Consider the following 23,813-nt stretch of genomic DNA (forward strand, 5'->3'; position numbering starts at 1 on the left):
TAAATTTTTGTCTTGCAGTATGTAATTTTCTAAAGAGTTTTTGCTAATAAATGCTGAAGTTATTTAGTTCATTTGCTAAAATTTCATACCAAACACATGCTGAAATTTTGTAACACAGTCTACAGTTTTGTCCTGAGTTTTATCCGAAACTTCAGTCTAAACAAGCTGAATGTTTTTAGTTTATTTGCTAAAATTTCAGTCTAAACATGCTTAAGTTTTTGTCATGCAGTTTGTCAATAGTCTTTTATTAAAGAAGGGCAAAATCATCTTTTTAAAACATTTTTAATAAAAAAAATGGGTACGGATGCAAACGAAAAAACAAAACGAATATAAATTAAAAAGGGGCGACCAAATAGGGCGCCCCATGCAATTTTTACCTAAAGTTCTCTTCGGAGGCAAAGCAAAAGTTGTGAGACATGGAAAACGTAACTTTATAATAGCCAAAAAATATATTTTAGTAGTATATAAATTTTAAACACTTTAGTGGCTACCGAGTGTAAATATTTTCCGCCGCATGCTAAAAGTGATTTTGCTCAGGTCGTGCCGCGGCCTTTGTAGTTGAAGGGTGAAAATCCGCCAGTACCAAAGTTATAAAATAGAATCAATTAGTTCCAACAAGTTCTTAACTTTCACTAACGATTCTTATATAAGAAAATATACAACTTGTTTTATTTTTTAATGTACATATATTACACACGTACGATATAAGGAATTAACAAATTAATATCACTATACAAAGTGTAACACCCCAAAGTCTTACTAATATTTGCATTTTCGATTGAGCATCTTTATAATGAGGAAATATTTTTACTTCGCACTTCCTAAACGTGAAATTTACAATACATGAAAATTTCTTACTCTAGGTTATGTTAATACTGACAAAGAAGTTCCATGGTGTTGCTATGCGTAACACTTAATATTATTTTCATGAATTGTTGTTAAATACATTATAATTAAGTTTTTGGGCTGTCACTCTTTTGTATTTATCTAAGGATATTTAGTAGTTGGGCAGCCATTTTTATTTCATATTTATCCAAAAATTTTAAAGACAACTTTGATTGACTTAGTCTTCCATAAACTCCCCATTTTCATTCTTTCAAGAAAATGAAAAATACCCCTATCCTCTCTCCTTCTTATCACCTGAAAACTTCATAAAAACCACCATAAATTTCCACTAAACCAACCAGCAAAATTCGTTCTTGGTGAAGCTCAAGTTGCTCCTCTCTTTTGTGGTAAGTTACTAAACCCGTTTTTGCACTAGATAGCTATTAGTATTTTCTTCATATCATTTTTTATAGAACTCTGTTTTAAGTGATCTAAGACTTTCTAGAAATCTATTTCATAGATTTATAACTCTTATGAAGGAATCAAAACCTGGTTTGTCTTTTATTTACCCGAAAATAAGTGATGAAGTATAGGGCGGTTGCTGCCCAAATTTTTCTGTTTTACAAACCCTCCTTGTACTACTGTTAGTAAGTTTAGCATAACTTTTTGTACAAAATTGATGTGGGGGTGATTCAAAATGTTCTGAAACGCTAAGACACATATCTACAACTGTAAAGAAGACCACACAGTCTAGTTTGTCCTTTTTCATCTTCAAATCTGAGTTATAACACAAGGCAGTGATACTGTCCAGAATTTCTTTTTCAAACATTTTGGGTAATTTTCACCAATATCATATTTAGTTTGACATGTTAAATCACTGAACTTATATAGATATTTTATTATGTATTTAAGGTATATATATCCTTGTAAAAGCTAATGGGAAGTGTTTGAGAAGTAGACGGATTTGGTTTGCTTAGGGCGTAGACGATTCGAACGTCCTCAAGTTGTGGTTGAACTATTTTGTGGTAAAACATCAAGGTTTGTGTATAAACTTTGTACTCTCTTTACTTGCTGGAATATTTTGAAATAACCTGATATTTTATTTTTTCTCTTCAATTAATAGCATTGTATTCGTGTTATATCAAGCATTGCAAGATATTTGCTAAATTGCCCACTCGTACAGATTGTTTGATCATTTTGTATTCTTGTTGGGACTTTTTCCTTCTTGTGGCAGTGACTTTGTCACTCATCTTGGCATGCCTCTTGATTTGGATCTTTTGCCATCTTGACTTTGAATTTGTAGTTCGTCTTAAATTATGGAACTTGTCCGTGTTAAGTACGAACTAGGAAGCCATTTTTAATATGGTTCTTGATTTTCTTGACTGTTGGGTTTTGACCCTACTTGATTTTGGGTTTCGGTCCATCTTGATATCTGATTTTGCTTAGTGTGATGGCATGACATACATATTGGGCGAAAAAAATAGATATTTGACAAGCTTTCATGGATTGATAGTATACACTTTCTCAACTCTTGAATCTTGAATATAGTTATTGATAATTGGAAACAATTCAAGGGTTGATATTTGATACTTTTGATATATTTGTTTACTTGTTTTAAATTATATTTTATTTGAGCTACCTATGACTAAAAATGAGAATTGGAGAAGTTAATGGCTCCAAGCCCCCAAAGTTTATACGCCGCTAAGCTTTATGCTTAGCGATAATTGTTTTCTATCGTAGGTAATGTACGGGATAAAATTTGAAGACGGCCTTATGAAGTAGTCTTTTTGGGAGAACTTATGGAGATCACATTTGAATATGCACCATGGTTTTGTATAGTTTTGGGACTTGTACATGATATATATGTCACACTTATGTATGTTATTTGGAGGCTTGGATATTAAGACCAAAATTTTGTAACTTGAATTTGGTAATTTATTTTGCTGTTTTAAGGTGTGTTAATAACTGAAGTCTTGTAATATGTTAAATTTACACTTTGTCTTATATATGTGTACAAAGGAGAAAACTAGTTTACCTTTTTATACCCGATAGTTTTAAATTTATGTACAATACAAACTTGCAGTGATGTCGAAAGAAAGTATAATTTTGTTAGGAAGTTGCTTTAACGTGTTGATTATTTGATGTTTGGCATATTTCGATATGTGTTGATGTTACTTTACCCATGTTTTAACCACTTCTTGATGTTATTTGATCTTTAAAATTCCCAACATGGTTTAATTATTAGTTTTATGACTAATTAAGTTATGTGTAACGATTTAAGGTGTTTAGAGTGTAAAATATGAAGAAAAGGTGGTCTAGCCAGAGGAAGAAGGGTTGGATGCGTCGCATCCAACCTAGAAAAACATCATCTTTCGTGCACCCTTCGCAGTGAAGTCGGCCCATAGCATCCACCATAGCATCCGAGACTGGGAAGTAGAAGAGAAGGGTGGATGCGTCGCATCCACCCTCGCATGCAAAACTGGGAAGTAGAAGAAAAGGTGGATGCGTCGCGTCCACCCTCACATACAAAGTTAAGAAATTGAGGACGAGGTGGATGCGTCGCATCCACCTTAGCATCAACCCCTGAAGCCGATTTGGACTAGGGTTAGGAGAACTCTAGCCCACGACTTTTGGATGCAATATATAAAGCTTAAAACGCTTTTTTGACGGCGGATAGATTGGAGAAGAAGAAAGCTACAACCAAGTTCAAAAACCCCGGAAATCGTCTTGAGTTCTTATTCTCTCTTTCTTTTATTGATTCTTATGCACTCTTATGAAATTGTGGATGATTGCCTGAATATGAGTGGCTAAGAACCCTATTGTTCTAGGGTCATGGGTATACATGAATGTTGATATTGGAAGTTTAATTTGACGACATTGGGTTTATCATATTGGGTTGTTTATTTAATTCTGTTTTTAATTATTTTGCTGAGTAGCTAACAGTGAAATACTATCTATGAATCTAGAGTTGAACTCGAAAGTGGGAACCCTAGATTGCATATAGAAGTAAATAGAGTAAGTTTTCATACCCGGGCATCGGGGAACGGATTCGCGATTAGGATAGACATATACCTAATTGCCTTACTCGGTTGCAATACAGGAATTGTAAATGCGTTCTTGTTAAACTTAATTCCATAGACATATAGGTATTAAGTTAACTTGAATGGGTTTGTAAGAACTAGACAGATTCTTACGAGTGAAATTAACCCTGTGAATCAACAATTCAGATAAATCACTTAGTTATTTTAAACCAAGAATGCAACATGAATGTTAGATGACCCGTGACCCTGGAATATTATATCCTATTGATTGTTATTCAAAACTATTTAAGTGTTGTGTTTATTTCTTAGCAATTCATTATTTGATAGTCTTTAGGTAGTAATTTATAAAATTATATATTTTGTTAGAAATATCTTGAATCAATAAGCTATTCGAGTTTGAATTAGTCAAAAGTTAATCATAAGTCTTCGTGGGAACGATACTTTATTCACTACTTTATTACTTGACGACCACGTATACTTGCGTGAGTGTGTTTGGACCCGACAAGTTTTTGGCGCCGTTGCCGGGGACTTAGAAAATTAGCTACGTGACTAAGTTAAGCTTTTATTAGATATTTGTTCAAGTTTTAATTTTCAGTTTGCCTTGTTTGTATCAACGCAGGATCTTCTCTCGAATGCAGAGGAGTAGAAGTGCAAACAACCTCATTCCTCTTGATCCAGAAATCGAACGAACACTACATAGAGTGAGAAGGGAACTCGAAGCTAGAACGAGAATAGAAAGAGAGTTGGACGTCGCAGTTCAACCACAGCCAATAGAGATGGCAGGCAATGGAGAGCGTCTGGTGATTGAAGCCGCAAGGCCCAATCTTGCGAATATGACTCAGGCTATTGTGAAGCCTGATATCACTGGGCATTTTGAACTCAAACAGTACATGGTACAGCAGATTCAGTCCACAGGACAATATGTGGGTCTATCTCATGAGGACCCGCAGAGGCATATTCAGAACTTCTTGGAAATTACGGACACTTACAATTATCCGAACGTTTCCAAGGACTATGTCAGGCTGACACTATTTCCTTTTTCACTGTTGGGGGAAGCTAAGGAATGGTTGCAAAAGGAGCCCGCGAACTCTATCCACACTTGGGATGATCTAGCAAGGAAATTCCTGATCAAGTTTTTCCCAACTAAGAAGACAAAGTCGCTGAGGAGACAAATTCTTGGGTTCCAACAACGGGATGGCGAAACACTTCGTCAAGCTTGGGAAAGGTACAAGAAGCTACTCAGAGACTACCCGCATCATTGTCAAACTGATGAGGTATTGGGTCACACTTTTGTTGATGGGTTAGATGAAGCATCAAAGATGAATCTTGACTCAGCTTGTGGGGATAGTTGCATGGCAAGGCCGTATAGTGAAATACAACTCTTGCTAAATAATTTCACTGCTAATGACCATAATTGGCAAGGAGAGGGGGATTCACGAAGGGGAATTAAACAGAAGGCCGCCGGTTTGATTGAGCTTGATGACTTTTCCGCCATGAGAGCCGATATAGCAAAATTGGCAAATCAGATGAATAGAATGACAACACAACAAATGCAACATGTACAGCAGATGTCTATTTGTTGCGAACTATGCGGAGACAGTCATATGATTGACATGTGCCCCACGAATCCTGAATCTATATACTATGTGGGGCAACAAAACAGAGGTTCTATGAATCAACATGCACAATATGGGAACACTTACAACCCAAACTGGAGGAATCATCCTAACTTCTCATGGGGCGGAAATCAATAGAATCAGAATCAGTATAGACCTCAAGGGAATTTCACTCAACCTCAGAAGCCACCCCAACAAATGGAATAAAGTACGAATGACTTGCTGAAAAAGTTGTTGCTAGACAATCAACAGCTCAGGACCGATTTCATAAATCTTGAGAGGCAAATGGGGTAGTTAGCAGCAAACCAAAATACTAGACCTACAGGCTCACTTCCCAGTGATATAGAGAAGAACCCTCAAGTTAATGCAGTTACACTTAGAAACGGGAGGGAACTAGAGGAAGTGCCAAAGAAGATAAAGGAAAAACCTATACCCGAGGGGGAGCTGACACCTAAGGCAATAAAAGAGTCAAAGGAAAATGATGCAAGTTCAGAGCGAATGGAGGTTACAAGGCCACCACCACCTTTCCCCCAAAGATTGCAGAAAAAGAATGACGATCGCATGTTCAACAAATTTCTCTCTATGTTGAGTTAGGTTCAATTAAATATTCCATTAGTGGATGTACTTCGTGAAATTCCAAAGTATGCTAAGTACATAAAAGACATAGTGGCTCACAAGAGGAAATTAACTGAGTTCGAGACGGTTGCACTTACTGAGGAGTGCACATCAAGGGTCCAAAACAAGCTTCCTTAAAAGCTTAAGGATTCTGACAGCTTCACCATTCCAGTGCGAATCGATAATATCGACGGGGGATGTGCTCTTTGTGATTTGGGTGCAAGCATAAATCTGATGTCTTTATCCTTGTTTAAGCAATTGGGTCTGGGAGCTCCGAGACCAACTACTGTGATGTTGCAATTAGCTGATAGGTCCATAGCCTACCCCGAAGGAGTGATTGAAGATGTGCTGCTGCAAATTGGAAAATTCATCTTCCCAGCTGACTTCATTATTCTAGACTTCGAGGCTGATGAACAAGTTCCAATCATATTGGGACGACCTCTCTTGGCTACTGGTGATGCAATAATTAATGTGAGAGAAGGGAAAATGATTATGAGGGTGGACAACGAGGAAGCAGTCTTCAATGTCTACAAAGCAATCCAACTTCCCCGCCACTATGAGGAGCTCTCTATGATATCTGTTGTGGAGGTGGATGAGAAACTTCTTGACACGAGTGTATATCTAGACGATTCTCTAGAAAAAGCAATCATGATGTTTGATAGCTTGGAGATGGATGATGAGGTTGAGGAGATGATGCATATCCTAGATGCATCATGTGCTTACATGCAAGGAATAATCCCGTTTGATCCCCTGAATAGGCCAAGTGGCCCCCCATCAAAGCCGTCAATTGAAGAAGCTCCAAAATTGGAACTTAAACCCCTACCCCCTCACCTTCAATATGCTTATTTGGGAAGTTCTGACACTTTACCTGTTATTATTTCTTCTCACTTGTCTAAATTACAGGAAGAAAAGCTATTAAGGGTGCTACGTGAGCACAAGCGAGCAATTGGGTGGACAATGTCTGAGATTAAAGGCATTAGTCCAGCTTTCTGCATGCACAAAATCCTCGTGGAGGACGGACACAAGCCAAGTGTAGAGCACCAACGCCGACTAAATCCAATCATGAAAGAAGTGGTAAGAAAAGAAGTGATTAAGTGGCTTGATGCAAGTATTGTATTTCCAAACTCTGATAGTAAATGGGTAAGCCCCGTTCAATGTGTGCCAAAGAAAGGGGGGATAACTGTAGTAGTTAATGGAAATAATGACTTAATTCCTACAAGAACTGTCACTGGATGGAGAATTTGCATAGATTATAGAAAACTGAACAATGCCACCCGGAAAGACCACTTTCCCCTTCCCTTTATTGACCAAATGCTTGACAGATTAGCTGGCCAGGAATACTACTGTTTCCTAGACGGTTATTCGGGGTATAATCAGATTGCTATAGCCCCAGAAGACCAAGAGAAAACTACATTTACATGTCCTTATGGCACGTATGCGTTCAAGAGAATGCCCTTCGGTCTTTGTAGTGCACCTGCAACTTTTCAAAGGTGTATGATGGCTATTTTTACTGACATGGTTGAAAGATTTGTAGAAGTATTCATGGACGATTTTTCTGTGTTTGGATGTTCTTTTGATAGTTGTTTGATGAACCTTGATAAAGTGATTGCTAGGTGTGAAAAGACGAACTTGGTGCTAAACTGGGAAAAGTGCCATTTCATGGCTTCTAGAGAAAGATGTTACCTTCAAGTTTGATAATGCATGTCTGAAAGCATTTGAGGAGCTGAAGGGAAGATTGGTGACTGCACCAATTATCATTGGCCCTGATTGGGCACAACCATTTGAGTTGATGTGCGATGCAAGTGACATAGCAATCGGAGCGGTGTTGGGGCAAATGAGGGATAAAATCTTTCACTCCATTTATTATGCGAGCAAAACTATGAATCCAGCTCAGATGAATTATACAGTTACTGAAAAGGAGTTGCTTGCAGTGGTGTGGGCGTTTGACAAGTTCAGATCCTATCTAGTGGGAACCAAAGTCATCGTCTACATAGATCATTCAGCTATCAGATACTTATTTGAAAAGAAAGACGCCAAGCCGAGGCTGATTCGTTGGGTCCCTCTCTTAAAAGAATTTGACTTAGAGATCCGAGATCGAAAAGGGACAGAAAATCAAGTGGCCGATCATTTGTCCAGATTAGAAAGTCGGGACCATGTAGCTGAAGGAGGGTCAATCAAAGAAACATTTCTGGATGAGCAAATATTAGCAATCACCTCGGGTGAAGCCCCATGGTATGCAAATTATGTGAATTTTATTGCAAGTGGGGTGACGCCACTAGAATGGACACCTGACAATAGAAGAAGATTCTTACATGATGTAAGGTTCTACATGTGGGATGAGCCATTCGTATATAGGCAGTGTGCAGATCAGCTGGTGAGAAGGTGTGTTCCTGAGGAAGAGATGAAGGCTATACTGCATGACTGCCATACTTCTCCATATGTAGGTCATCACGGCGGGGATAGAACCGCCCAAAAAGTGCTACAATCAGGTTTCTATTGGCCAAAATTGTTTAAGGATGCACATGACTTGGTTAAAAATTGTGATAGATGCCAAAGAATCGGAACTATCACGAGGAAGCACGAGATGCCCTTGCAAAATATTCTGGCAGTAGAACTTTTTGATATTTGGGGGATTGATTTCATGGGACCATTCCCATATTCTAACGGGCACAGATACATCTTGGTGGCGGTCGACTATGTTTCTAAGTGGGTGGAGGCCATTGCTCTTCCTACTAATGACGCAAAGGTAGTGGTAAGCTTTGTAAAGAAGCACATCTTCACACGTTTTGGGACTCCAAGAGTGTTGATAAGCGACGGGGGAACTCACTTTTGTAACAAATTGCTGAATAATATTCTTGCAAAATACGGAGTTAAGCACAAAGTTTCCACTGCCTATCATCCCCAAACGAGTGGTCAAGTAGAAGTTTCCAACAGAGAGGTAAAGCAGATTTTGGAAAAGACAGTAAGTATGAATCGAAAGGACTGGGCCGGGAAGCTGGATGACGCATTATGGGCATATCGCACTGCATACAAGACCCCAATAGGTACTTCTCCGTACAGGTTGGTTTATGGGAAGGCCTGCCATCTGCCCGTCGAGCTTGAACACAAAGCATATTGGGCGATTAAAAAGCTAAATATGGAGATGGACTTGGCCGGTGAGAAGAGATTGCTACAACTCAACGAGCTTGATGAGTTTCGATTGCATGCGTATGAAAATGCCAAATTGTATAAAGAAAAGACCAAAAGATGGCATGATAAGCATATCCAACATCGTGAGTTTGAACCAGGTCAAGAAGTTCTACTGTTTAATTCAAGGCTAAAGCTTTTTCCAGGAAAGCTTAAATCTCGATGGTCGGGTCCGTTTGAAGTGGTTAGTGTGAAACCTCATGGTGCGATAGAATTGTGTGATAAGGGGTCCAATGCGACATTCTTGGTAAATGGCCAAAGAGTAAAACACTATTGGGGTGGTGACATTGCACGTCACAAGACCACGATGGATTTAGTGGAGGCATGAAGAACATGTTGCGTCGTGCTGCGACGTTAAATCAGGCGCTTCTTGGGAGGCCACCCAAGTTAGATAGTTCATTATTTTGTAGGAATTAGATCTTGTATGTATAAAAAAAAAAAAAAAAAATTCCAGATATGGGAAAACGAGGCAGATGCGTCGCATCCCCCTCAGCATGAAAAAAATTGACGGGCCAATTGCTCAAGGCAGTGAAGTCTGCCTATCGCGTCCGTGTCGCGTCCAACAAATTTTGAAGGAAAAAGAGGGGATTCGTCGCGTCTAAGCTCGCACGCACAGGTAAGTACTATATATTTTAACACATCTTAAGAAAAAAGTCAGGCATATAAACGCATACAAATTCGTTAATCGAACTTGCGACGCATACAAACGCATACAAATTTCTTTAATTCAACTTGCAAGCATACAAACGCAACAGGTACGCATCATCTTCTTCGTTCTTTCTTTGGCTTCTCTCCTAATTCTTCTCTCTTCCCTCTCTCAATGGTAGCAACAAGTAGGTTTTGCAATTTCAAATATCACACATGTAAAAGCCTGGGGTTTAGGGCTATCGTTCTTGGTAGTTGTAATGGTTGCGAGATGATAAACTATAATTCCCTTCATCTCGTCAAATTTTGGGAGGGTAGTCGCATTACCCAACTGATAGAATGAACTAGGCACACTTGTTGCATATCACATGTTCGACGAATTGTCCATGAGGAAAATTTAGGCGTCGGTGAAGTCTGAGTAACCGAGCAACATTGGTATATGCTTGAGAATAGGTGTGGGGTCGAGTGAGGTGCTATGTGAAATTGACCGTGGTTAGTGAGCATCGCTAGGATAGACCTCATGTTGAGCATAACGATATCTATATAGCGCAATGCTTATTTGTAAAATTGAAGAGAGTTATCACATACTTGCTAAAATCCATGAGCTATAATTCCATGAAGTATTGAATGGCATGACTTTACGAATAATTGGAAGTGCAAGCTGTTGCAACGACTTTAAAGCTGAACTTCACTGTTTCATATGCTAATTGTTGATTTCTTTGCATTGCAGGTACTTAGATTCATGAAATGACAGCAACGAGTAAACCGTCCAAGCAACAAGACAAAGATGGTAACAAGCAACCGCCCAAAAAGCCTACCGGAAGGGCAGCGGGCGGTCCAAATCCACAGAAAAAAGGAAGCGGACGGAGAAGGAAATGGAACTGCTGCCTAGGCAGTTAAGTGATGATTTCGAGCAAGAGGAAGAGGAAACATTAGTCAGGAGGACAGTGAAGAAGGGTATTACACCAAGCAAAGGAATAGAGATAAGAGAGCCTGTGACATACCAAAGAAAAGCCTCCAAAAAGAGTGATCCGACTGATAAAGGAAAGGAGAAGATTACTACAGAATCTGAGTCCGAATTCGATTCGGATAATGACCTCCTACATGTCGACATGAGTGATGAAGATGAGGGTGAACCCATAGACCGAGTTGCTTGGGAGAAAAACTTTGTTAATGAGAAGGCATTCCGAGCCTATAAGAAGATACTGGTTTCAAAGAAGTATATTCCGGAAAAGTCGATCAACATCGGAACACTTAAGAAAAAATACTCAGAGTTTCTAAAATCAATTCGAGAGGTGCAACAATGGGGACCCATCTTAAAAGGTCACGGCAAAGCCAACCTCACCATTGTTAGAGAGCTTTACGCCAATTGGCGTCACGCCAGGGGCAACATTGTGCGAGTAAGAGGGGTAGATATTAATGTGTTAGCTGAAGCTCTGAATAACTTCTTAAGGGTGCCACACACACTTACAGATAGGTTTGACTCCATATGCAAAACACCAGATTATGCACACATTAAGTCTGTCCTATGCCCTACCAGGAAGGATGCAGAGTGGAAGCATGGGAGCATGGAGTACCATTCTATAGCCAAGGAATTCATGAGTGCGTTAGCACGTGTGGCTCTAAATTTCATATGTAACCGCCTGATGCCATGCCAACACAAAACTGATGTCCCTCGTCACCGCGCACTAGTATTATATGCTTTATTAGAGGGGATACCGCTCAACTTAGGAGCCATCATGCATGATCAAATGCAGCGCACCAGGATGAATTACAAGTGGAGACTGTTCTTTGCTAATACCCTATCAGCTTTCTTGACAGAGATGGGAGTACTATGGGACAAGGAGAATGACGACATTGAGGCTTAAGCTCCAGGACCATACGATGTCACTCATGTTCTAGAGCCGAACAAGGGAAGGTCTTCTAAGCTCACCATTCAACAATAATTTGAGCAGATGCAAACAGATATGCAAGAGAACAGGGCTGAGCTGATAGCGACTCGTGTCGAGTTGAGTGCCACCAGGGATGAAGGAGATATCATTACTCCTTAGAGCTCTGGTTCAATGTGTAGGTACAGACATCTCACAGCTGATTGCATCATCCACTGCCAGACCATCCACTCCTGTTCCTCCTATAGTCACTGAGACTCCACACAACAGGCCTACTGAGGTCGATGTAACACCTGCTACAGAATCAGCTCCAGTTGTTGATGATAGGACAATGACAGCTCTCCCTATGCGTGAGGATGATGTTGAAAGGTCGGAGGGGGTCCTGATGAATGCTATGGATGCAGATGCTCTTCCACAGACTGCGGATGAGCCCTCCACCTTGACTTGAGGGAGTTCTTCTCACCCTACTTTACCTTGTTTGTGTGCATTGGGGACAACACACAGTCCTAAGTGTGGGGTGGGGGCTATTCATATTCTGTTGTATGGATGAATGTACTAAAATATTCACTGGATTAATGGCATATAATAGTAATAAATTCATATATATGGAGTAACTCTCAGTTTATTCTCGAAGTTAAAAAAAAAAAAAATATATATATATATATATATATATATATATATATATATATATATAGTATCTTTGTAGGTAATAATAATCCCCTGTGATTTTTTTTTGTGCATCGGTTCTTTTCCATGGGATGTATTTTGAACCGGGTAGAAACTTTTTCTTTTAGAATAGATTAGAGTTAGAAAATAAATGGAGGAAGAAATATGTGATTCCGAGGGGGCTACTGACTTGTTTGATATTAGCATAGTCAGGCTTTGACATATGTAGGGCCGCTCCTATGTTTTGAAATTGATCATGAAGCCTTCATGTATTGGATAGCATGTTTGTGATACCTATGTCTCGTTTACATGACTTATGTTCACTTTGCGCTTAATGTTTAATATCTCGTGGCTTCGTGAATACTTGTATTGTTTGAGAGTCGGAATGTGACTGTCCTTAATGAGTCATGTGCCATGTGTGGTGAGATTTTTTGTGTAGTCCATGTATTGTACTTGTGTCTAGAACTTGCCCGGTATGTGAGTTGAAGCGAAATTTTAGGTGATGCTCGGTTTGAAAAATAATTTTAGGCTTTCTTTGATCTTTTTGAGCTTATTGCTTATCACAAATAAAATCTATCCCTAGTTAACCCTTTTGAGCCTGTAGACCTTTTATTTGGTACCCACATTACAAGCCTATACCCTTTTTATTCTTAATTGACATTGTTTTGATCCTTTTACCTCTTAAAGCACTTTAATTGTTAGATGAGCGCTAAAAGAAGTAAGAAGGGACTAAGTGTGGGGTGACTTTTGAGTGGAACCAATGAAAGAAAGAAGGGTGCACTTATTTTGTAAAATAATACACCACTAGCGGAAATTGAAAGAAAGAAAAATATAAATGAATAAATTGTTGTCTAAACACAATTAAGCTCTTATCATTCAAAGCACACTGCACCTATGACCGTGGTTATTTGCAACAATTAGGCTCTAGGCTATGCATCACATACCCTTCCCTTTACTTATGCCTTTCTTCAAAAATATTCAAACAAGTCAACATGCTCATAACAATCCTAGCCTCAAGAACCGACTCATTGTCATAATGTACTCGTGGCTTGAACACCCAACATCCTAGAGAAGTCTAATAATGTTACCTATCCCTCTTGAAACCATGTACCCTCACAAAAACAAAGAAAGTCAAATCAATCCACACATTCGAATCTCATGCTCATATATCAACGAAAATCGCTCACTCTCACAAAAGAAGTCACATGCATGTAATTGGTACCATAAGCTTGCCCTTAATGTAAATCTCTACTAATGTAAGCTCGCTCGATCTAAAATCAATTAGGACTTTTTCATGGTTGTAATGTGGGCTAAGGGAAGGGTAGGATATATTTTTGGAATAGTGGCTCAACCTCCTAAGCACTTTAACACATCACCAAATAACTTAAGCGCAAATTCTTCAACCCTACTTCAATTTCACAAATAATTTCACCCTCAACAATATTTCCTCTTTCTTTAAGCATCACTTTAATTCATACCCACTAGCAAGAACAAAACAACAATAAATTTAATGTATAAATTTTTGTTATTTTCTTTCTTAAGAATGACTTGGAGATTATAAATTTTTGCATACTTGTTTAATGTAATTTGATGTATTACTTGTGCATATGCATCGTGTACATGTCCCTAATGCAGTGTGATCTTATCTTTTATAGGAATTTAATATGACCTCTTCTTCGAATAGAGCTATTGAATCCGTTGATGAAAGTCAGGCCCATTATAATGCTCCACCTCACCTCCAAGCAGGAGATGAGGTACCCTTGCCTAACCTAAATCATCATCGTGTTAGTGAAAATGAAGTGGACAATAATCCAAGAGCAATGGGTCATAGTACTCCTATTATGACTCATCCATTTCAGCAGATGGCTGAGTTCTTTCGTCACTTGGCTGGGACAATATCAGAACCTAGTGAAATAAATTTTGAGAAGATGAGCAAAATGGGTGGAGTCGAATTTGAAGGCACTATTGATCCCACGGTAGCTGAACAATGGCTCGAGCGCATGGAGAGAGTCTTTGAACAACTAGAGTGTACTAATGCTGCCAAATTTAAGTATGCTATCTCTCTTTTACAAAAAAATGCCTATGATTGGTGGGTAAGTGTGCCAAATGCAAAAGCAAAACCTCCAGTGCTGACTTGGGATGACTTTGTGAAAGCATTTCGTGTGAAATATTTTCCTCATGTTTACTGTGATGCAAAGAAAAAAAAGTTTCTAAATTTAAGACAAAGGGAGTATGTCTATTGCAGAGTATCAACAAAACTTTCTCAGGCTTTCTCGTTATGCTGGAGGTATTATTGATGGTGAAAGAGACAAGTGCAGAAGATTTGAAGAAGGTTTGAATGGATACATTCGAAAATTTGTGGCAATCTTGCAACTTGAGGATTTTTCCAAGCTAATTTCAGCTGCTCTTACTTGGGAAAGAATTGACAAGGAAGAAGCTAGTAGGAGAGAAAATAAGTTTAGGAAGGGTAATTCAGATTATGGCGGTCCATCCAAGAAGGGAAAGTTTGACTATTCCAAGACTGAAAGTGCACAGAATTCATCATATCATAAGCAAAATAAGCCAAATTTCTCTACTGCTAGTACTCCAAGTTATGGCCAAGGCAAAACTTATACACCTACTTGTGCACAGTGCGGAAAGAATCACTATGGTGTCTGCAGAAGAGCTTCTGGTGCTTGTTTTAATTGTGGAAGTATGGATCATAAAGTGAAGGATTGTCCTAATCATAATCCTCTTTCTTATACGCATACATAGGGCTCAGTTCAAAAGCCTATCACTACTCATTCTTAAGCTAATAGCGATGCAAGACCTAGAAATATACAAGTGGTGGGTTCGGGTGGAGCTAATCAGGCTAGTGGGTCGAGATCTACTGCACGAGTCTATGCTATGAGACAGAAGAATGACCAAGATGGCCCGGACGTGGTTGTTTGTAAATTTCACTTATTTGGCATATCTGTTGTTACATTATTTGATCCTGGAACTTCACACTCTTATGTTTGCTCATCACTTGCATTTCCTGATACTGTTAAATCTATAAGACTTGACTTTGATGTGTTGGTCACGAGTCCATTAGGTCATCAAGCTGTTGTTAACATGATTTACCGATATTGTCCATTCATGATTCAAAATCTGGTCTTCCCTGCAGACTTGCTTGAAATGCCCTTCCAAGACTATGATGTTATTGTTGGTATGGATTTGCTCCATAGGCACCATGCATTGGTTGATTGTAGGCTGAAGCAAGTGAATTTTAGAACTCCTACATACTCGCGCATAGTAGTTCAAGGAGAAAGATCATTGACAGCTAATATTATTTCTGCGGTCTTAGCAAGGAAGATGATTTGTCAAGGTTGTGATGCCTATCTTGCTCATATAGTCGATACACGATTAGGGAGTCCAAGTCTTAAGGACATACCAACCGTGTGTGACTTTCCTGCTGTATTTCCTAATGATCTTCCTGGGTTGCCCCTAGAAAGAGAGATTGAATTCTATAGAGTTTGTCCCTGGAACTACTCATATTTCTATTGCTCCTTATAGAATGACTCCAGCTGAATTAAAAAAGATGAAGGATCAATTGCAAGAACTTCTTGAGAAAGGTTTTATCCGTCCCAGTATTTTGCCTTGGGGAGCTTCTGTTTTATTTGTGAAAAAGAAAGATGGCACTCTTAGGCTTTGCATTGATTACCGACAGCTGAACAAGGTAACAATCAAGAACAAATATCCACTGCCTAGAATAGATGACTTGTTTGACCAACTGAAGGGTGCCAACTTGTTCTCAAAAATTAATTTGAGGTCTAGATATTATCAATTGCGTGTGAGGGAGCAAGATGTTCCTAAAACTGCTTTTAGGACCAGGTATGGACATTATGAATTTTTGGTAATGCCATTTGGTTTGACAAATGCTCCTGCTGCATTTATGGATCTCATGAACCGTGTATTCAAGCCTTATCTTGATCAATTTGTGGTGGTGTTTATTGATCACATTTTAGTCTATTCCAAGAATAGAGAAGATCATGATAAGCATCTCCGGATTGTCATGCAAATTCTGAAAGAGAGGCAACTCTACGCGAAGCTTTCCAAATGTGAATTTTGGCTGAGTGAAGTGGCATTTTTGGGGCATATTGTATTAGTTGAAGGTGTGAAGGTTGATCCTAGTAAGATTCAAGCTATTGCTGATTGGAAACCTCTTAAAACTCCAACTGAGATCAGAAGTTTCTTGGGTTTAGCAGGATACTATAGGAGGTTCGTGAAGGGCTTCTCTATTATAGCTTCTCCTTTGACCAAACTTTTGGGGAAAGACGCTGAATTTGTGTGGGATGACAAGTGTCAAGAGGGCTTTGAAAAGCTCAAATCCTTGTTGACACAAGCTCCAATACTTTCTTTGCCAGCTGAAGGGAAATATTATGTGGTATACAGTGATGCATGTCACCATGGCTTGGGTTGTGTTTTGATGCAAGAAGGGAAAGTAATTGTGTATGCCTCTCGAAAGTTGAAATCGCATGAGTTCAATTATCCCACTCAAGATCTTGAACTTGCTGCCATTGTTTTTGCCTTAAAATTTTGGAGGCATTACTTGTACGGGGAGAAATGTTACATATTTACTGATCACAAGAGTTTGAAGTACTTGGGTACACAAAAAGAGTTAAACTTGAGACAACGTAGATGGCTTGAACTCATCAAAGATTATGATTGCACGATTGATTATCATCCTGGTAAAGCTAATGTGGTTGCAGATGCATTGAGTCGCAATTCCCTTGCAAGTTTAACTCTAAGTCTTTTGCCCTTGCTTCTTGAATTAAGAGCCATGAATGTTTGTCTTTCATTTAATTCTAATGGTTATATCATTGCTAATTTGAAAGTCAAGCCAGTCTTAGATAAGAAGTTTGTGAAACGGGTTGAAGAAGTCAAGAATGGAAGAGAAACAGATTTTACATTGAAGAAAGATGATACCTTATTTTATAAAAATAGGTTGTGTGTTCCTAATGATGATGAATTGAGGAAGCATATCTTGATTGAAGCACATAATTCGCCTTATGCAATGCATCCTGGAGGTACTAAAATGTACAGGACCATCAAGGAGCACTACCGGTGGAGTGGTATGAAGAAAGACATTGCGAAGTTCATTTCTAAATGCTTGGTATGTCAACAAATAAAAGCTGAACATCAAGTCCCAGCTGGTCTACTGCAACCCTTGTCAATACCTGAGTGGAAATGGGAAAGGATAACGATGGACTTTGCTTCTGGACTTTCACGCACTCAAAGGAATCATGATTCAATTTGGGTCATTGTAGATAGACTAACTAAAAGTGCTCATTTCTTGGCAATCAGAATGGACTGCTCACTGGAACGTTTGACAGAATTATACATTAATGAGATTGTGAGGCTGCATGGAATCCTTGTTTCTATTGTGTCTGATAGAGATCCAAGGCTTACATCCAAATTTTGGTCTAGCTTGCAAGAAGCTTTGGGTTCTAGGTTGAATTTTAGTACCACTTTCTATCCACAAACAGACGGCCAGTCTGAGAGGGTAATACAAATCTTGGAGGATATGCTTCGAGCCTGCATTATTGAGTTTGAGGGTAGTTGGGACAAACACTTAGCTCTGATAGAATTTGCTTACAATAATAGCTACCAATCAAGTATAGGCATGCCTCCTTATGAAGCTTTGTATGGGAGAAAATGCAGAACGCCTCTTTGTTGGAATGAGGTTGTTGAAAGAAAATTTGTGGGTCCTGAGATTGTTCAACAAACTGAAGATAAGGTAAAAATCATCAAAGATCGCTTAAAAATTGCCTCAGACAGACAAAAGTCTTATGTTGATCTTAAGAGGCGTGAAATTGAGTATAAAGCCGGTGATAAGGTATTTTTAAAGGTTTTTCCATGGAAGAAGATTGTGAGATTTGGCCAAAAAGGTAAACTTAGTCCATGATTTATTGGACCTTATGAAGTGCTTGAGAGAGTTGGCCCAGTTGCTTATAAACTAGCTCTTCCACCAGAGTTAGACAAGATCCACAACGTCTTCCATGTTTCTATGCTTAGAAGATACCGCTCAGATCCATCTCATGTTCTTCCTATTGAATCTATAGAGGTCAAACCCGATTTAACATATGGAGAAGAACCAATCCAAATCATAGCGAGTGAGTTAAAGGAGCTTAGAAACAAGAGCATATCCTTAGTGAAAGTTCTTTGGAAAAATCATTCTAGCGAAGAAGCTACCTGGGAGCGAGAAGAGGATATGCGAATTCAATATCCACATTTGTTTAGGGACTAGTACCAGGTAAATTTCGGGACGAAATTTATTTAAGGGGGAAAGAGTTGTAACACCCCAAATTTTTACTAATATTTGCATTTTCGATTGAGCGTCTTTATCATGAGAAAATATTTTTACTTCGCACTTCCTAAATATGAAATTTACATTACTTGAAAATTCCTTACTCTAGGTTATGTAACTGATAAAGAAGTTCCATGGTGTTGCTATGCGTAACACTTAATATTATTTTGATGAATTGTTGTTAAATACATTATAATTAGGTTTTTGCGTTGTCACTATTTTGTATTTATCTAAGGATATTTAGTAGTTGGGCAACCATTTTTATTTCATATTTATCCAAAATTCTTAAAGACAACTTTGATTGACTTAGTCTTCCATAAACTCCCCATTTTCATTCTTTCAAAAAAAAAAAAACACCCCTACCCTCTCTCCTTCCTATCACCTGAAAACTTCATGAAAACCACCATAAATTTCAACTAAACCAACCAGCAAAATTCGTTCTTGGTGAAGCTCAAGTTGCTCATCTCTTTTGTGGTAAGTTACTAAACCCGTTTTTGCACTAGACAACTATTAGTATTTTCTTCATATCCTTTTTTATAGAACTCTGTTTTAAGTGATCTAAGACTTTCTGGAAATCTATTTCATTGATATATAACTCTTATGAAGGAATCAGAACTTGGTTTGTCTTTTATTTACCCAAAAATAGGTGATGAAGTATAGGGTGGGTGCTGCCTAGATTTTTCTGTTTTACAAACCCTCCATGTACTACTGTTAGTAAGTTTAGCATAACCTTTTGTACAAAATTGATATGGGGGTGATTCAAAATGTTCTGAAACGCTAAGACACATATCTACAACTGTAAAGAAGACCACACACTCTAGTTTGTCCTTTTTCATCTTCAAATCTGAGTCACAACACGAGGCAGTGATCAAATATTTTGGGTAATTTTCACCAATATCATGTTTAGTTTGATATGTTAAATCACTGAACTTATATAGATATTTTATTATGTATTTAAGGTATATATATCCTTGTAAAAGCTAAGGGGAAGTGTTTGAGGAAGTTTATATTTGTGTATAAACTTTGTACTCTCGTTACTTGCTGGAATATTTTGAAATAACCTGATATTTTATTTTTCTTCTCTTCAATTAATAGCATTGTATTCGTGTTATATAAATTATTGCAAGATATTTTCTAAATCGCTCACTCGTACGGATTGTTTGATCATTTTGCATTCTTGTTGGGACTTTGTCCTTCTTGTGTCGGTGACTTTGTCACTCATCTTGGCATGCCTCTTGATTTGGATCTTTTGCCATCTTGACTTTGGATTTGTAGTTCGTCTTAAATTATGGAACTTGTCCGTGTTAAGTATGAACTAGGAAGCCATTTTTAATATGGTTCTTGATTCTCTTGACTGTTGGGTTTTGACCCTACTTGATTTTAGGTTTCGGTCCATCTTGATATCTGATTTTGTTTAGTGTGATGGCATGACATACATATTGGGCGAAAAAATAGATATTTGTCAAGCTTTCTTGGATTGATAGTATACACTTTCTCAACTCTTGAATCTTGAATATAGTTATTGATAATTGGAAACAATTCAAGGGTTGATATTTGATACTTTTGATATATTTGTTTACTTTTTAAATTATATTTCATTTGAGCTACCTATGACTAAAAATGAGAATTGGAGAAGTTAATGGCTCCAAGCCCCCAAAGTTTATACGCCGCTAAGCTTTATGCTTAGCGATAATTGTTTTCTATCGTAGGTAATATACGGGATAAAATTTGAAAACGGCCTTATGAAGTAGTCTTTTTGGGAGCACTTATGGAGATCACATTTGCATATGCACCATGATTTTGTATAGTTTTGGGACTTGTACATGATATATATGTCACACTTATGTATGTTATTCAGAGGCTTGGATATTAAGGCCAAAATCTTGTAACTTGAATTTGGTAACTTATTTTGCTGTTTTAAGGTGTGTTAATAACTCAAGTCTTGTAATATGTTAAATTTACATTTTGTCTTATATATATGTACAAAGGAGAAAACTAGTTTTCCTTTTTATACCCGACAGTTTGAAATTTATGTACAATACAAACTTGCAGTGATGTCGAAAGAAAGAATAATTTTGTTAGGAAGTTGCTTTAACGTGTTGATTATTCAAGAAAGGTTATATCACCTTATGTTAAAATTTTGACATTGTATTTCATTTTAAAAAAATAAAATAAAAATTATGAAGAGTATTTTCGAAAATAAAAATATTGCACTTTGGACCTCATCGCATGGGCCTATTTCCGCTACTAAATTATTCTGAATATTTTTTAATTAATATCTTCTTAATATTGTAAGTAGTAAATTAGATTTGTTTCGTAAGTAGCACCCTCCCAAAGGGGTTGCTACACAAAGAAATAACGAAATTATTTAATTAATTTAAACGGTCAAACGATAATAGAAAAAAGATAATAAAGTTATAAAAATTAATTGAAATTACAATTATATCTAACATCAATGTACTTTTGAAGCAATATTTCGTATTGAAGTTTCGTATCGACGTTTGCCCTAATATGTAAAGCTAGAAAATAAAATGAAGTTAGGAAAGGTGCTAACTCTTATTATTATTCTATTTGTTCCAAATAGTTATTATGTTTCGCTTTGCGATGATCAATTTAATTAATCTTTGAAGTTAAATTGGATTAGATTAATTTAATATTTTAAATTTAAATTTAAATATGCAAAAACTCTTTAAAAGTACTATAAATTATAATTTTCTCACGCTAATATAACGAAAAAAATACATTTTGATAAATTGGTCAAAATTAGGAGGAATTTACACAGAATACAACTAATTTAATATTTATTTAAATAAGTTACAACTACTTTTAAAATATTACATAAAATACAATTTATTTTAAAATCTACAACTTTTAATATTCCTAATATATCTTTCTTGAGATTCTCTCACCTAAAACCTATCCTTATATCTCTCTCTTGAGATTTTATCACCCAACTAAATATCCTTACATAAAATGTATGCTCCTTTTAATTTTATATTTTTTTCCTTTTCTCTCTCTTATAGTTTTTTATATGTGACCATGGATATGAAACGACATAGTGTTGAAGTTTTGCCCTCATAAATATTGTCATGTTCCTATTCCATGATCCTTTGCTATTAGACAATATAGTTTGGATATTGCTTATTGATAGTATCATAAACTCATCTTGAAAATCTGTACCTCTATAATGACCTCAAATCTAATGTAACAGAAACCCAAATTCTCAATTGTATTAATAAGATTGAAGTGCGATTACAACTTAATAGCAGAATTACAATAGGAATTGCATGAAGTAAGGTAACTAGGAATAGATAGAAGAAGGGAGATGAGAAGCTAGACTCGGAATTGGGGATGAAAGGAATCAAACATTTCTTCAACAATATTTGCATAACCCCCAAATCACAGACTACTAAGCCTTTTATCATAACCGTCCTTGCGCGCACAACTCAACCTGGATCCCAAATTAATCTGGCCCCATTAGTTATTCTCGGCCCAATAGCTCTTCTAAGCCCAATCGCTATATCTGTGACATTGGGATGACGATGATTCATAACAATACTCTCGTCCTCAATAAGAACATTTTCCTCAAGGTTCAAGTCAAGAACAATGATACTCACGAGCTCCCAACCAACTATACTAAGGCGTTCTTTGTGCCTAAAGAAAAATATAGGATCCAGTGCACCTTTAGCAAACCAATCTAAACCTTGTCCTTTGTGGCTCTCCAACATTAGCAGTGTTGTCAACTTGAGTGCAATCATAACCTGCTCTCCGTATCGACATGATCTTGTTTGCCCTCTTCGCGAAGCAGTTAGCGGAAAGTGAAATGAGTGAACCAAGGTAAACTTTCCAGAAGCAAATCCCCACAAAAGCAACCCATGTAATGTGATCAGCAACCCATCAGTTTGCCTCAAACACCTTAGTATCCTTTCCTTAGTAACCTTTAGAGCTATCAGGATATTTTCTGTTGAGTAATGACCATCAAGGATGGTATTGTACAGCACCTCTTTTGGAACAAGCCCCTTGGTAGATATGTTTGTCAACACCCACTCAACATCATCACATTTAGTAAGTTTCAGCAGAATAAGCATCTGATACATGGCAGTTCTGGACGTTATACCATTTAATCTCATTACTTCCTTCAAAATGAGTGCCTCTTCCAGATTATCATTCTTGCAAAGCCCATGAATGAGGATATTATAAGAGACAATATGATGACATGTAGTTGTAGTTGCCCTTACCCTCATATATTGTGTAGTTTCCACATAAAAGCCATTAGAAAGCTCTACTATGCTTGAATCCTCTTTGACCTTCTTCACACAAAGCTTATCAACCACATACCTAGAAGCAATACGTTCTCTGATGTTACGAATGAATAAGGATGTCTGGCTAGCTTGTTGTTCATCATTAGCACTAGTATGTCTCTGCTCTATTTTATTCATGGTTGAAGAAGAACTATTCAAGTCTTGGGAAAATACAAAATGAATAGAATATCCAAGAGTATTATAGAAGACATGTGGGGAACCAAACGTTTGGTTTGAGGTGAGCACAAGATCTGCAATGGTGGAAGATGACCTCAAGGGTTCAGCTGGTACCCATGTCAAGGCATTTGTTGGTGAATGCAAGCCAAACGGAGAAAGTTCTGATCCTTCCACTTGTGAATCAACATTGTCACATTCAATTTCCTTCAGCGATATATCACTAATCTCTAAGCCAATAATTATATTTCCAATTATTTCACTGACGTAAGAAGTCATACACCATTGTCGTCCAGGATCCCACACTTTAATTTTCGAGTAAGAAGATGCAAATGAGCAAAAGTTGCTAGTAGATTCCAGCAGTAGTAATGCCTTACACTTCGGAGTCCAGAAATTCTCCATATGCGCTGTGGAAACGAAAGTTCCAGTAACTTGTTCAACTATGGGTACTACAGACTCTCGACCACCACAAGGAAATGGAGAAGCAAGTCTAAAAGATCTCGCACCGGAAGGTGAGACTACCAATT

At 37.6% G+C, this 23,813-nt stretch overlaps 2 protein-coding genes and 1 long non-coding RNA gene across 3 annotated transcripts; all 3 read left to right on the forward strand.

The window, feature by feature from the left end:
• The first annotated feature begins 1,058 nt into the window (after nt 1–1,058).
• LOC104118737 (uncharacterized) lies at nt 1,059–2,867 on the forward strand. The gene is made up of 3 exons (XR_691306.3): nt 1,059–1,232; nt 1,738–1,863; nt 2,566–2,867. It is a non-coding gene; the product is annotated as an uncharacterized lncRNA (long non-coding RNA).
• Nucleotides 2,868–14,147: 11,280 nt separating this feature from the next.
• Nucleotides 14,148–15,237, forward strand: LOC138893472 (uncharacterized). The gene is made up of 2 exons (XM_070178087.1): nt 14,148–14,643; nt 14,729–15,237. The coding sequence occupies exons 1-2, from the start codon at nt 14,148–14,150 to the stop codon at nt 15,235–15,237; spliced, it is 1,005 nt and encodes a 334-aa protein (XP_070034188.1).
• Nucleotides 15,238–15,369: 132 nt separating this feature from the next.
• LOC138893473 (uncharacterized) lies at nt 15,370–16,017 on the forward strand. The gene has a single exon (XM_070178088.1). It carries the CDS (start codon nt 15,370–15,372, stop codon nt 16,015–16,017), a length of 648 nt encoding a protein of 215 aa, XP_070034189.1.
• Nucleotides 16,018–23,813: the final 7,796 nt, after the last annotated feature.

This window comes from Nicotiana tomentosiformis, chromosome 6 (genome assembly GCF_000390325.3).
Source record: "Nicotiana tomentosiformis chromosome 6, ASM39032v3, whole genome shotgun sequence".
NCBI classification, from domain to species: Eukaryota; Viridiplantae; Streptophyta; class Magnoliopsida; order Solanales; family Solanaceae; genus Nicotiana; species Nicotiana tomentosiformis.